Source organism: Stegostoma tigrinum, chromosome 34 (assembly GCF_030684315.1).
Source record: "Stegostoma tigrinum isolate sSteTig4 chromosome 34, sSteTig4.hap1, whole genome shotgun sequence".
NCBI lineage: Eukaryota > Metazoa > Chordata > Chondrichthyes > Orectolobiformes > Stegostomatidae > Stegostoma > Stegostoma tigrinum.
Window position 1 is genome coordinate 12,097,593 of NC_081387.1, and position 15,494 is coordinate 12,113,086.

Below are 15,494 nucleotides of genomic sequence, written 5' to 3' on the forward strand. Positions count from 1 at the left end.
ATGTGATCGACTCTGAACTGCCTCTGAAAAGGTTTGGCAAGCCACTTGGTTGTATCAAACTTGTAAGAAGTCTGCACGCTGGGGGAAAAAAAAGAGGAACGGAACAATGCAGACTACCTTGCATCAACTGAGACACCAGAAATGACCAAGGCAAACTAAGGCGTGTCAACCATACAGGATGCTTCTTACTGATTCCCCCTACTAGTACCAAAATCATAGAATCCTGACAGCGTGGAAGCAGGCCATTCGTCCCTTCAAGTTCACAATGACCCTCCAAATAGCATCCCACCCAGACCCAACCCCCTACTTTATCCCTGTGACTCCGCATTTCCCATGACAAATCCACCTACCCTACACTTTTACGGGCTTGGGGGGAAAACACAATGTGCAAACTCCACACAGACAGCTGCCCGAGAGTACAATCAAACCCAAGTCCCTGGTGCTGTGAGGAAGCAGTGCTAACCGCTGAGCCACCGTGCTGCTCCAAAATGGGGATAGCTGTCTCACAGATTGGCCAAGTGTCAACACTTCTGTGCCAAAAAGCAAAAACAGCAACTGATAAACCGGGCGATAATCGTGACTGAATACCCCAATATCTCAATCCTGGGTATTACTGTTGACTAGAAACTGAACTGGACCTAGCCATATGAGTACTGTTGCTACAACTGCAGATCAGAGGCTAGGAATACTGCAACAAATAGTTTATCTCCTGCATCCCCAAAGCCTGTCCACCATCTACGAGGCACAGGTCAGGACGGTGATGGAATACTCCCCACTTGACTAGACGAGTGCAGCTCCGACAACACCCAAGAAGCTTGATGCCATCCAGAACAAAGCAGCTTATTTGCTAGTCAGCACATCCATAAACACCACTAACACTCAATCACAGCAGTGCGCCATCTACAAAATGCACAGCAGATATTCAACAAGGTTCCCAAAACAGCTGTTTTCAACCCACAACCCCTTCCATCGAGGAGAAGGGCACCAGTTACATGGCAACATTGCCATCTGCAGGTTCATCTCTGAATCATTCACCACCCTTCCTGGGAAATACATCTCCATTTCTTGGCTGTGACTGGGTCAAAATCCAGGCACTCCCTCACTAACAGCACCACATGTCAACCTGCAGTAAATGGATGGCAGCAGCTCAAGATGGCAGCTCACCACCACATTCTCAAGGGCAATTGGTGGATTTGCGACAAATTCTGTCCCTGCCAGCGAAGCCAATATCTCCACTAAATTAGTTTTAAAAAGTCCCCTATGATTCTAAGCAGTGGTAGTGTCGATGGTGACGAGGTGCGTGGGAGGGTTGCGAAGGAGGCAAGGGGGGGAGATGAATTTACAGAACATCAGACAAAAATACCTAACACCCACCCCTCCCCCTCCCCAACCCCACCCACAGTCCCCCTCCCAACCACCCCAGATTGGAGTTTCAGGCTCATCACAATTCCGCAGCTACAGGGTGGGGATATCGTGCCGTCCAGAGCACTCACTTCAGGGAGCTTTTCCAGCACCATATCGACCATGGCAGCATCCTTGTACTCGTTGAAGGCCTCTGCTTTCTTAATCATTTGCTCAGCCTCAGCTTTAGCCTTGGCATGAATGGCGAAGGCCTCAGCCTCTCCCTTCACCTACAGAGGAAGCAAAGCAATGGCATATATTCAGAAACAGCCAAAAACACCCCCAGCGTTGGTATTGCAGCTGCTCAGATGTTTTCCCCACCTCTGATAATAGCCTGTCTATACCATTTTACCACATGTAACCCATGTTCTCCATCTCCTTCCTTAAAGGAAAATAATCTCCTGACTTTAATTTGGAAAAGCTCCAGTGATCTGGGATTAAAAACATTTAATATACCAAACTTAAATAAAAATCTAAAGCAAAACAGATGCCAGTTCATATTTGACTGAATATAAATAATAGCAATAGATGATTAAAAATGTTTCAGTACTGAGGAAGGGTCACTGGGCCCGAAACGTTAACTCTGCTTTTTCCTTCACAGATGCTGCCAGACCTGCTGCGCTTTTCCAGCAACTTTGTTTTTGTCAAGATTAAAAATGTACTAGCAAAGAAAATTTAGGATACAAAAGAAAGCTAAGAAATATAAAAGCAGATAGTAAGACTTTCTCTCAGTATTTAAAGCATCATTAAGGCTGGATAAGCTGTGATGTTTTTCTCTGGAGTGTAGGAGACATTACAGAGGGCTATAAAATCATGAGGGGCATAGACAAGGTAGCCAACAGATTTTCCCCACGATAGTGGAGTCTAAAACTAGAAGGCATAGGTTTAAGTTGAGAGAGAAGAAACACAGAAGGGTCAGGGGTTGGGACACAATTTTTTCACAGAGGGTGGTGAGTGTCTGGAACGGGCTGCCCAAATAGTGGTGGAGGGGAGTACAATTTTGTCCTTTAAGAAGCATTTAGACAGGAATTTGGATGGGATGGGTATGGAGGTGTATGGAGCAAACACATGCAAATGGGACTAGTTTAAGTTGTGAAAACTGGGCGGCATGGACAAGTTGGGCGAAAGGGCCTGTTTCCATGCTGCAGACCTCTAATGACACAAGAGTTAACTACATTAGCACTGGTCCTCTGAGAAGTCAGCCTGAAACATTAATAATGGAAAGTAAAGAGACAACAGATGAACTGAAGCAGTATTTTGCATCAGTCCTCAGCAGAGAGGCGAAGAATAACGGCTGGAGGCCTCTAGCTACAAATCAGGAAACGAAAGGGAAGAACTCTGGAAAATTACAGTCACTACAGGAGTGGGACTGAATGGATTGCTGGAGCTGCCAGGTACCAGCTCCTGATGGATTCATCCCAATGTTTAAGGAGAGCGGCAAGTGACATAGTTGGTACACAGGTTTGTGGGAGATCCCGTTAGATTGGAAAATAGCAAATGTAAGTCCTTTGTTCAGACAGGGCAGCAGACATAAAGCAGGAAGCTACAGGCCTGTTAGCTTAACATCTGTCATTGGGAAAATCTTAAGGGCTATTACTAAAGAGTTACAGCTGGTCTCTTTGATAAATTTAAGGTGACCAGACAGAGGCAGTGTGGACTTGTGAAAGGAAAATCATATTTAAACAACAGACTCCGACTTTTACAGCCAGAAGCCCATTCAGCCCATGCCAGAGTTCTTTGAGAAAGTAAGATGTATTGAAGATCAAGGGGAAACCAGTCAATATGCTGTATTTACGTTTCCAGAAGGCATTTGAGAAGGCACCATATCAAAGGTTACTGTGGAAATAAAGGGTCATGTGTAGGGTGGCATACTGATATGTATAGCAGACTGAAGGACACAGAGGTAGATCTAAATGGGTCTTTCTCTAATTGGCAAGAAATAATAGTGAAATAGAGTTTACAAATAATGGTTTACTATTACTAACAAGGATGAAGGGACAGACGGCATTGTCAAATTTACTGATGACACAGAGATAAGTTGGGAAGCGGACACACGGGTTACAAAATGATACAGATGAATGAGTAGACAAACATCTGGTACACAAGTGTTATGTGGGAAAATGTCACACTGTCCATTTCAGCAGGAAAAATAAAAAGCAATTTAGCTAAATGGTGAGAGATTGAAAAGCTCCGAGATACAGAGGGATCTGGGTGTCTTTGTGCATGAACACGGGTGTGGCTCAGTGATTAGTACTACTGCCTCACCACACCGGCGACCCAGGTTCAATTCCAGCTTCAGGTGACTCTCGGTGCAGACTGTGCACATTCTCACCATATCTGCATGGGTTTTCTCCCACAGTCCAAAGATGGGCAGATTAGAGTGGATTGACCATGCTAAATTGCCCACAGTGTCCAGGGATGTGCAGGATACTAGGTTAGCCAGGGGAAAAATGCGGGGTTAGAGGAAGATGGGTCTGGGTGGGATGCCCTTCGCAGAGAGACAGTGTGGACTCGATAGGCTGAATGGGCTGCTTCCACATTGCAGGGTGTATTCTATGATGCAATTAGAAGTGACAGAACATTATCTTCTTACGCAAGGGAAGCTGTGGGAGGCTATGTTTTAGTTGTACAGGCATTCAGTACTGGTCACCTTAAGGATGGATGTAAATTCTCTGAAAGCAGTTCAAACAAGGTTTGCTAGACTAATATCTGAAATGAGCCAGTTCTCTTATGAGAAAAGGGAGAACAGTCTAGGCGTGCACGCACTGGATTTTAGGTAAGATGTGACTTGATGGAAACAAGCAAGGCTCTAAAGGGTGGACATGACAGTGAATTTCCTCTTATCGGAGGATCTAGAAGGGTTGAAAGGAAGGAGTCAACACACTGTAAATCTTTTCTCACAAGGAATCTTTGTGACTGTCTTTTACAAAAGGCAGCAGAAGCAGAGCCTTCGAACATTTTAAAGGCATGTCGGATAGATTCCAGATAAGCAAGGGCGTGAAAGGTTATCAGCGTTAAGTGAGAATGTGCATTCGAGATAAAAATCATATCAATCACAATCTTATACAGAGACAGTGCAGGCTTCGGAGCTGAATGGCCTAATCCTGCTGCTTTTTCCAATGACCCCATGCTCCTTGTGTGAAAAGAAAACCAGTTTAAGTATGATGGTTAAGCAGTACTGAAAGAGGTTAACTGGTTTATTGCACCTCTGCTGACTCTTCAGAAGAGCTGCTATATTAATACAAACTCAGCCCATGTAATCCAGCTACCAATAATTTTAGCCCTGAAGCTCTGGTACCATTCTGGTCAATTTTACACTTATGTCCCTCCAGGCTAATCTGTGGTACTGGGCCCAGTTCTGGACACAGACATCCACAGGTTTCTGAGCAAGGCTCTCTACAACAGGAAAAAATGACTTACTCGAATGGATTCCGCCTCTGCCTCAGCTTCCATGATGAGCTTCAACCTAGAGAGCAAGAGACACCGTTGGATCAGAGTGGAAAGACAGGACATGGCAGATAGAACAGAACTGAGAACTCTCAACTTCACACCCGGACAGGCTCAAAAATAAAGGCAACATTTCTTCATGTTAAACTCTGCACTTAAGTCCCCATTCCAGAGATGTGTACGTAAATACCAAGAAGTGCTGAAGGAGTACTGTTTGCAAAGGGGCTTGGGTCTGATCTGCCCTCTCAGCTGACTGAAGAGGATCCCATAACAATGCTGTTTGATGTAGAGCGGGTGAGCATGCCCTGGAGCATTAGGGGCATAAGTGAACTCCCCTGACTCACCCACTGATATCCACTACCTTCCCTGGGGGTCTCTACAACTTTGTACCATTTATGGATATGTAAATGTGCAAGAGGGAAGGAATTGGGGGGAAAAGAAGAAACTTCTACTGCAAACATTCCTCCCACACATGGCACTCTGTTGCAAACTGTCCAGCTCTTGACTTGGGATTCCACTAACCCCAGCAATACTGCGTACATTCAGTAGCTCCACTGTACCCCATACTACGCACTCCGTCTCATTCACACTGTACCTGGCTAACTGGAGCACCTCAGCTCCACTTCAGGCACTTGGTGTAATTCAACACAACAGTGACTTCGCCTCCAAAATTAACCTGACCAGCATAAAGCCACTAATCTCTCCAACTCCACCTCACCGGATGGGGTAAAGAGTCCATGTGGCTGATACCAGGCCCCTGTGCAAGTTGTTCACCCAGGAATCAGTTCCGGCAGCAAGGATTTGCAAGAAGCTAAAAGCACCAAAGACATCAAACATCCCCCTCCAACTCACGGTAGACTCCAGCTTGTCACCAACCAAATTCAGGGAAGACAACAAAGAGAATGTGCGGGACTAACATCAAGGTCTTGGACAGAGAGTGCACAAACCTCCTAACGCCAAATCTGCGCAACCCTTCCGGCAACCCCTGTCCCAGATGCAAGGGGCGCTGCGAGTTGTTCATTCAATTGACTGTCTATTTCAGGATCCGTCAGACTAGACTGGAAGCAAGTTCCAGACCTGGATCCAAAGGGACTGCCAAAGCAAGAGGAGTAACGCAATCCCATCTCTGTTACCCAGAGCGCTCAAGGTTTCTCGCAGTGCCTGTCTCCCGAGACCCTTCCCGAATCTCTGCCCTCCTCTGCTTTCCCTTCAATCTCTGACTGATTGCTCCTACCTCTCAGCTTCAGCCAGTTTCTCCAGTCGGTAACGTTCGGCCTCAGCTGGCTTCTTGACCTTGGCCTCCAGCTCCTTCTCTCTGCGGAGGATCTCCTGCTCCTGGACCTGGATCTGCTGGGCACGTTCCACCACCTGGACCTGCATCTTCTCCTCCTCGATCTGCTGCTTGGTCTTGGCAACCTGTGGCGCACGAGGCGGGCAGGGAACAGGATTAATGTCTACCTCGTCCATCGCAGCTGACACTGACAGCTCTATGCCCCCAGTTCCACCCAATGGCACAGCTCGCCAACTATTCAAACAACCTGATCCCTGGTCCTCATTACCTCTCAGAATCCCCAGAGTGTGAGAAGAAACCATGAGGCCAATCCAGTGTGCACCACCCTCCGATAAGCATCCCGATCCTATCCCCTGAACCTGGCATTTCCCGTGGCTAACCTACCTAAGCCTGCACATTGCTGCACTTTAAGGAGCAACTCAGCATGGCCAATCCCACCCAAGTTGCACATCTTTGGACTATGGTGTGTGTGGGGGGAGGGTGAGGGTGAGGGTGAGGGTGAGGGTGAGGGTGAGGGTGAGGGTGAGGGTGAGGGTGAGGGTGAGGGTGAGGGTGAGGGTGAGGGTGAGGGTGAGGGTGAGGGTGAGAAAACACAGGGAGAACATGCAAACCCCGCACAGGCAGACACACCCATTCCAACTCCTGACACTCAATCAGTCAATAGGCCAAGCCTGCCTGACCCCTGACCCCACAGATCTTCAATCAGGAAGCCTAGCCTGGCTGACCCCTAACACACTTGTTGGGGTGCAAACCTGCCTGACCCTTAATTCCTTCCCAACCTCAATGAGCTGCAGTCAGTTAGACAGGCCTTCCAGACTCCAGAAACCTGGAGTTGACAGGGAAGGCCGAAATGACCTGAAGCCCCTGCTGACCTGCAGTCGGTGGGCTGAGCCTGCCTGACCCGTGAACCGCAGGGAGTAGGCCAGGTCTGCCCAAACTCCCGAGCCCTCGGCCACAACCAGCTATTGTTGAGGCAGCTCTGTGTAGCCTCTGACTTCTAACCTCACTGACCTGCAGTTGGTAGGCCAGGTCGGAAGTGGCTTTCTTGGTGTTCACCTCCGTGTCGTAAACGGCTTTCTTCAGCTCGTAATCACGCTGAGCTTTGGCCACCTCGATCTCGTTCACGTACTGTGCTGAGACTTTCTGCTGCTGGGCCTTCGCTTCCTGTGTGGGGGAGGGAGGGAGAGAGGGAGGAAGGTTTCAAAGGATCACTCACATTGTCACTCACCTCCAGCTGCAGGAGAAGGCATTTCCCCCATACCCCTCCCTCATGCTCCTTCACCAACTCTCCCCAAAGGCACGACACCCAGATACCTTGATGCCAGAGTCTCGCTTCGCCTCAGCCTCTCCGATTCGGGCATCACGCTGCACTTGGGCAGTGCGGGATTTCCCCAGCGAATGCAGGTAACCCTGTAGAGACAGGGAGGACCATTACAACTACTGGCCAGATACCTTGAAAACAAAGAGTCAACGGCGGAATAAACACCCTCAGGTTCTTAAAAATGTTTAAAAAACACAAAAGGGTCCGGTTTAGGGAATCTGGGCGAGGGGGACAATTCCTCTCCTCCAAACAAGTTATTGCAATGCTGCCAAATGCTAATGGATTGTGCTGGAGAGTGCAACGGGTACATCACACAGACAGAATACAGGAGACAACATGACAGGTGAGGGGTACATCACACAGACAGAATACAGGAGACAACATGACAGGTGAGGGGTACATCACACAGACAGAATACAGGAGACAACATGACAGGTGAGGGGTACATCACACAGACAGAATACAGGAGACAACATGACAGGTGAGGGGTACATCACACAGATAGAATACAGGAGACAACATGACAGGTGAGGGGTACATCACACAGACAGAATACAGGAGACAACATTACAGGTGAGGGGTACATCACACAGACAGAATACAGGAGACAACATTACAGGTGAGGGGTACATCACACAGACAGAATACAGGAGACAACATGACAGGTGAGGGGTACATCACACAGACAGAATACAGGAGACAACATGACAGGTGAGGGGTACATCACACAGACAGAATACAGGAGACAACATGACAGGTGAGGGGTACATCACACAGACAGAATACAGGAGACAACATGACAGGTGAGGGGTACATCACACAGACAGAATACAGGAGACAACATGACAGGTGAGGGGTACATCACACAGACAGAATACAGGAGACAACATTACAGGTGAGGGGTACATCACACAGACAGAATACAGGAGACAACATTACAGGTGAGGGGTACATCACAGACAGAATACAGGAGACAACATTACAGGTGAGGGGTACATCACACAGACAGAATACAGGAGACAACATTACAGGTGAGGGGTACATCACACAGACAGAATACAGGAGACAACATTACAGGTGAGGGGTACATCACACAGACAGAATACAGGAGACAACATTACAGGTGAGGGGTACATCACACAGACAGAATACAGGAGACAACATTACAGGTGAGGGGTACATCACACAGACAGAATACAGGAGACAACATTACAGGTGAGGGGTACATCACACAGACAGAATACAGGAGACAACATTACAGGTGAAGGGTACATCACACAGACAGAATACAGGAGACAACATTACAGGTGAGGGGTACATCACACAGACAGAATACAGGAGACAACATTACAGGTGAGGGGTACATCACACAGACAGAATACAGGAGACAACATTACAGGTGAGGGGTACATCACACAGACAGAATACAGGAGACAACATTACAGGTGAGGGGTACATCACACAGACAGAATACAGGAGACAACATTACAGGTGAGGGGTACATCACACAGACAGAATACAGGAGACAACATTACAGGTGAGGGGTACATCACACAGACAGAATACAGGAGACAACATTACAGGTGAGGGGTACATCACACAGACAGAATACAGGAGACAACATTACAGGTGAGGGGTACATCACACAGACAGAATACAGGAGACAACATTACAGGTGAGGGGTACATCACACAGACAGAATACAGGAGACAACATTACAGGTGAGGGGTACATCACAGTGAGTATATACTGGATGAGTAATGCACTCCTCCCTCAACACTGACGCACAGTAGGCTTGTTGAAGGGCATTAATTAGGACCACTCCCACCCCGAGGCCTTTACCTGGTCATCGTGGATGTCCTTCAAAGTGTAACTGACCACCCCGATGCCCATATTGACCAGGTCGGAAGATGCCACTTTGAACACCTGCTCCGAAAACTTCTTCCGGTCTTTGTAGATCTCCTAGGAAGAGAACAGCAACATCGGTGACAATCGAGGGAAAACGAAGTGGCAGCCGCAAGTCTCTTGAAAAGTCCCAGCACCCCCACCTCCCCCAGGGTGAGGCAGGGCTGAGGCTGGGTTTTTGAGCCCGTCGTACCACCTGGCTCCTTCGCCCACCCAAGAGTCATCTGAACGGAGAAGAGGCGCAAGGTCAGGGCTGGGCAAGACCAGGACAGATCAATCCTACCTCCACTGTCATGTGCGCCATGATGGCTCTCTGGTGACCCTCCAGCGTCTCGAGGGCGATCTGCCCGATTTCCGTTTCCGACTTGCCCAGGAACATCTGGCAGGCAGCAGCCAGCATCTCCTTATTCTGCCCCTGGATCTTCACCTGGAACAGGAAGAGGTCACTCAGGAGGAGGCTGAACTCAGTTAGACTGAAAACGGATCAGCTCCACAGGAGGGGGAAGAAACAAAATGTCAAATCTAAACCGGGCAGGAACAAAGTTTACAAAGCTCACGGCAAACAGAAGATGTTGGTAAAATGGCTAATCGCAAAGTAGCAAGGCCATTCCACACCTTCCTACCAGATTGAATCTCTTCACATTCAGTCTCCCCTATCACCCTGTAATCCCTACCTTTTAAAAAGTAAATTAAATACTTTTCCGTTCACTCCTAGGAACGGATTCTGATGCATCAAATCCCTGACTGTTCATTCCTGCCGGACATACTGCAATAAATCACAACCACTCCCATTTTACAGATCTGAATGGATGGCACGCTTTCCTGAAAAATCCATGAAACAGATTCTCCAAAGTTCAAACCCCTTCCAATTCATTCCTGCTGCACAGATTAGAGTAATAAACCCGTTCCTGGGCAGATTAGAGTGATTAACATGTTTGTACTGTGCAGAAATCTTATCCAAACAATCTTGGCCAACTGTCCAATTTTTAATACCCCTGAGATCCTACCAGCCTTTTCGTCCAATTAGCCTATCAACTGATGTTGTTAACAGATTACACACTCTGCAAGGAATCAATGAAACGTTGGAGATTTGGGTCTTGTTTGGATGTTGAGGATGAGTGACGACACACTGAACACTTATTGCAAACTCAATGAGCTGGTGTTCGCCAGAACTGCCTGCACAGCAAATTTCAGTAAGCACTCGGGGAGGTTCAGAGGAAAGTCCAGGGCTGTGCGGGCCAAAACAGTTCAGGACGCTGCATAGCGGTGGCATCAGAAAGGACTTTGACCTGTTCACATTCTGTAACAAAACAGGAGATGATGATCGGAAAAGGGTTTGAGTCCAGTGAAGGACCAGGGTCCGTCTCGACTTTGAGAACACATGACAGCTCCTTCTGCTATCCCAGACCAGGGTGAGGGGAGGTATTGGCCCCGCGCTGACTCTTAGACATTGTTGGAGGGGGTGGGGGTGGAGTTCAGAACGGAATCAGTTTAAATGTTACATTACGGGAAATGCAGCTGAGGGATGATTTTACTTTCAAATGGCACCAAAAGCACCACCAGGCTTCCCACATCAATCTTAATTCTGCTTTCACATCAGGCAGGAGAACCCATTAACAAAGCATAAAGGCCATTAATGTAGAGAGATTCCTCAAGAGACACAGTCTCTAGGAAATCAAATCATTATTCACCACTGCAGGCACTGGCTTGAATGGAACAGTTGGCAGCAAGCCTGTCAGAGATAGACAGTTCTGGGCTCAAGTTCCAAGCCAGAGACTTAAACACAAAAGTGAGGTCGACACTGCCAGGGAAGGAACACTGCCTTTTAAAGCACTGTCTACCCTTTCCCTTCGTCACAATCTTTACACAGGACCTGGGCACTTGTCAGTGTAGGAAGCGCAAGCCCATTCAAGGGCAAACTGCTTTAGGGTAAGCAGGCAAAACTTGTTGGAATGTATGCTGCAGTAGTGTCCTCACCTCTTGGCCAGGTAGTCCAAATAAAGTCCCACCTACTCCAGAGACGTGTAATAACATCTCTGACAGGCTGACTGAAAAATATCAAGAGCAAGGGTCTTTTCCCATGGCACTCAATGCAACAGTAGAGTCACAGGAAGGTCTGAGTCCAAGTCCCATCTGTGCCAGAGGTGTGTGTCACAGCACATCCCAATAGGTTGTTTAAAAAAAAAAGCACGGCTGGAAGTACAGATCAGACTTTCAAAGCATGTCTGTACAAGCCACTGCTGCTGCATGCCAATTGCTTTCTTCTTCTTTATCTGTCATCTGGGCATGCTCTGGCACTCCAGTTTCCACTGGACAGTAAGGGGGCGGCCCACTTCAGTGGGGCTCTCCATGCAGAACTCCTCCTGCTCTCCTTTGGGATCTGGGGTGAAGGGGGTTTTGTGTGCAACAGTTCCACGTGATCAGTTTGATGGGGTTCATGGACTCCCAGCCCAACTGTTTATTACACAGTGCTGCAGACCCTGTGAACTATGTCTGCAGGTTGCTCCACCGGTTTAATTACAGTCAAAGAATAAAGAATAATACAGTACAGGAACAGGCCATTTGGCCATCCAAGCCTGCAATCGGAGCTGTACAGCTCAGATACAGAGCCTTCAGTCCAACACTTGCATGCCCATCTGTATAACCTAAATGAATCTAGTTCCATTTGCCAGCATTTGGTCCATTTCCCTCCAAACTCTTGCCGTTCATGTACCCATCGGGATGCCTTTTAAATGTTATAATTGTACCAGTCTCTATCACCACCTCTGGCAGCTCACTGCATACACTCACCACCCAGCATGAAAAAGTTGCTCCTTAGGTCACTTTTAAATCTTTCCCCTCTTACCTTAAGCCCACCTCCTTCAGTTTTGAGTTCCCCTACTCTGGGGAAATGGACCTTGGTCGTTGACCCTATCTACGCCCCTCATGATTTTAAATACTTCCACAAGGTCTCCCAGCCTCCAACGGTTCAGAGAAAATAACCCCAGCCTATTCACCCTCTCCCTATTATTCAATCTATAGTCCAGTTTAAAAACCTGGATTTTGGTTCTCTACCCCCCAACACTTCAGCTCCGCGCTTTTGATCTCTGGGCACCCACGGAGAGAGGACAGGTGAGCAGGTCAGACAGTCTCCTTGTGGGTGTGGTGCAAGTAACCATCAACAGGCACAGGCAGCAGGCTGCGGAGGGGATCTTCCATCCCCTCCTTCCTGCATCTATGCTTGTGCCAGGGTGCCCCTAGGGAAGGGGGCCCACCTCTGGAGAAACGTAGGTGCCACAGTGACTGGAGCACATTATTTCAGCATCTCCAACTGAATTTAATCAGCTCCTTTCCTTATTTTTCTCGTGCTTATTCTGCCACTGGTGGGTAGCGATTATCAACTGGCATTTTAATGAGTGGCTCAGGGGACTTGGAAGTGGCTTATCGATAATTAGAGAGAGCTGGGGGCTTTCACCAACACCCTCAAAGCTACAAAAGACATGAATCATGCAGTGGCTGGTGTTTCACTTGCTCCCTTTCCAACTCCATTTTAATTTCATTCTCTCTCTCTCTCTCACACAAACACACACACAACCTTTTTTTTGTGTTATTGTCATACTATCCCCCCGGGAACAGTGCCTGTAACTTGTTATTTTTACATTTGTCACACAGATGACTTGGTGGCCACATATTGAAATAAAGGCATGAGCTGGGAACTAGGAGCACTTGTGGCAGAGTGGCAGTCTCCCTGCCTCTGGGACAGAAGGTCTGAATTCAAAATGCACCTCCACCAACCACCCCCAACCCCAGACACATACCGTAATGTGTCCGCACGGATGGATTAAAAGTAACATGAACTGGACTCCTTTTGTTAATTCGGTGGTGGGGCTTTTATAAAATATTATATAAAAAAAGCTGTAAGGGGTGGAAGTGTTGGGGGTGGACAGATTTGGCTTCTGCAGAGCAAAGATCCAGAAGGGTGCGGTGGAAACTGTTGTTTAAAATAAAACCTTTGTGAACCTCAGAGACTTTTTCTGCCTATTTTGACACATGGACACCGGTCTTTGGAACAGACTTTAACCCAGCATCCTTCCACAAACATCACAAAGAAACAAACTTTCAACTATACTTGGACAACCCCTGATTGTGACTTCCGATCTCTTGTTTGATGGGAGTGAGAGAGATTAAACACTGGGGGTAGAATAATTCAAGGCCTCGAATGTTTGCTCAACTGAACTTCGAGCGAGAATTACAGGAAGGCAGAGACCACACAATTTGATTTAATAAAATATACACGTTACTCATAAAACGGCTCTCCCTTTAAAGGAGACTGCTCACTGAGACAAAATCATTTTGTTACATTGATCCAGTATGGGGTCCTTTACTGAGTGAAGAGGAACAACCCCACTCAGCCATACTTGGGGGGGGGGGGGGGGAGAGGAGGCGGGGGGGGGGGGGCAGTCTGGGCAGCACTGTACCTGAGCAATTCCTGTGACGGAGATCGGGACACCGTGACGTGTGTACACCTTCTCACTTTTCACATTCAGCGTTAGAGTGCTCAAGGAAATTCTAGAGAGAGAATGGCAGAGACATAGAAGGTTATAAGCAGTATCAGTTCGAGGCAGAGAACAGACTGCGGGGCTAGGAGCATTGCAACATTATTCAGTTGGAAAAGCGGCAAAAATTCCATGCCCTTCCGCCTCCCACCTTACTCAGCCAAGAGACTGGCTTATCCACTGTCCCAAACAGTCCCAGGGGAAAGGACAGTGTCCTTTCCTACTGTCTCAACCAGTCCCAGAGGGAAAGGGGGGATGGGGGCAGGGCAGGGGGTGAAGGACAGTGACTGACCCACTGTCCAACCAGTTCTCTCATTACCTCTCAATCTGCTGCACGCATGGCAAAACAAAAACACGCCCTCCAGCAATCATCACCGGCGGGGATCGGCAGAACCCTGAAACAGAAGAGATTGGAGCACTTTAGAGGGTGTCCTGCTAAATTAACAGAATCCAATCAGCGGCCACTTAGCAGCCGCCTGAGAAAGGTGCTGGCACAGCTCTTGCTTCAGCAAATTGTGAAGCAGTACAGGATCTGACAACAACTCTGAATTAGAGCATTCTATACCAGCAAAGGCAATGGAGCACTGGAGAAGTCTATTCGAAGGAATGATCTGATTAAATGCATCGTTTTACTCTTTTCTCGATGCCCCTGAAACTTTCTAACCTTGCAGCAACATACCCAATTCCTTTTGGGAAGGTACAACTGAATCTGCGCTCGTGCTGAACATAATGCGCTCCTCTGCCCTCTGGATGTTTTGACAATTGTTTTCAATCTCGCAACTGGCCTGACTACCACTAGTTCAGTGTCTCCCTGATTAACCTGCCAAAAGCACCATTCATAATTAAAAAACATATTAAACCTTCCCTCAATTTCAACAGTTTTGAAATTCTCTCCAAATTTAGTGACGTTCACAGTTCCTGGTGGAAATCAACCCTCCTCTTAGCATTCAAACACACAAACAATGTGGCAAATGATCAGACAGTCAAGGCCACAATCAGTTGAGTAACAACATATATCTATACATTATATATGCAGTGCATACAATAAAATATACTCTTCAGAAAACAAACACATACAGGGCCTTAGAGGAAGAATGAGTACATAGGATTCACTGGTTAAGGCCTTACAGGGAACAGTAGTCTCAATGAGCTGTGGGAATCCATGCATTCTAAGCTCTATTCTGGGGAAATCATTAAAACTAGTTGTGTCAAACATTTCCGTGTATTTTTAGTGACTAAGAAAAAAAAAACTAATGGCCTTCCAGGAATCTCTACAAACACTACGAATCTTCTATCCTGAACCCCAAAAGCTCCCTCAAGAGCCAGCGTTGCCTCAAAAGGTTTTATTTTGAATTAAAAGCTACTGTGCCACAACAGGAAAGACATACTGGCAACTGGAAGAACCTGACAGCCTTGAAGATCCAGCTTGGTAACTTATGCAACTCAGAGGTAAAAAGCAACAGGAAGAAGCCTGCGTTATGTAATAACTGCCAATGGGGCATGAACAGAAGCAAATGATGTAGGAGGTGAGATATAATGGAGCTGGAGGAACACAATGGACTGGGCAGAGTTCCCTTCCCCCCTCCCCAATTCC

General features: G+C 47.4%; 1 protein-coding gene across 1 annotated transcript in view; it reads right to left on the reverse strand.

The window, feature by feature from the left end:
• LOC125446620 (flotillin-1-like) overlaps positions 1-15,494 on the reverse strand; it is a 37,131-nt gene that overhangs the window by 2,704 nt on the left and 18,933 nt on the right. The window contains exons 3-11 of the mRNA XM_048520326.2: positions 14,220-14,295; positions 13,823-13,913; positions 9,649-9,792; positions 9,303-9,422; positions 7,454-7,549; positions 7,151-7,303; positions 6,083-6,264; positions 4,822-4,867; positions 1,494-1,631 (exon numbers count right to left, since the gene is read on the reverse strand). Coding sequence (XP_048376283.1) covers positions 1,494-1,631; positions 4,822-4,867; positions 6,083-6,264; positions 7,151-7,303; positions 7,454-7,549; positions 9,303-9,422; positions 9,649-9,792; positions 13,823-13,913; positions 14,220-14,295 — 1,046 coding nt within the window. The remainder of the gene's footprint in view (positions 1-1,493; positions 1,632-4,821; positions 4,868-6,082; positions 6,265-7,150; positions 7,304-7,453; positions 7,550-9,302; positions 9,423-9,648; positions 9,793-13,822; positions 13,914-14,219; positions 14,296-15,494) is intronic.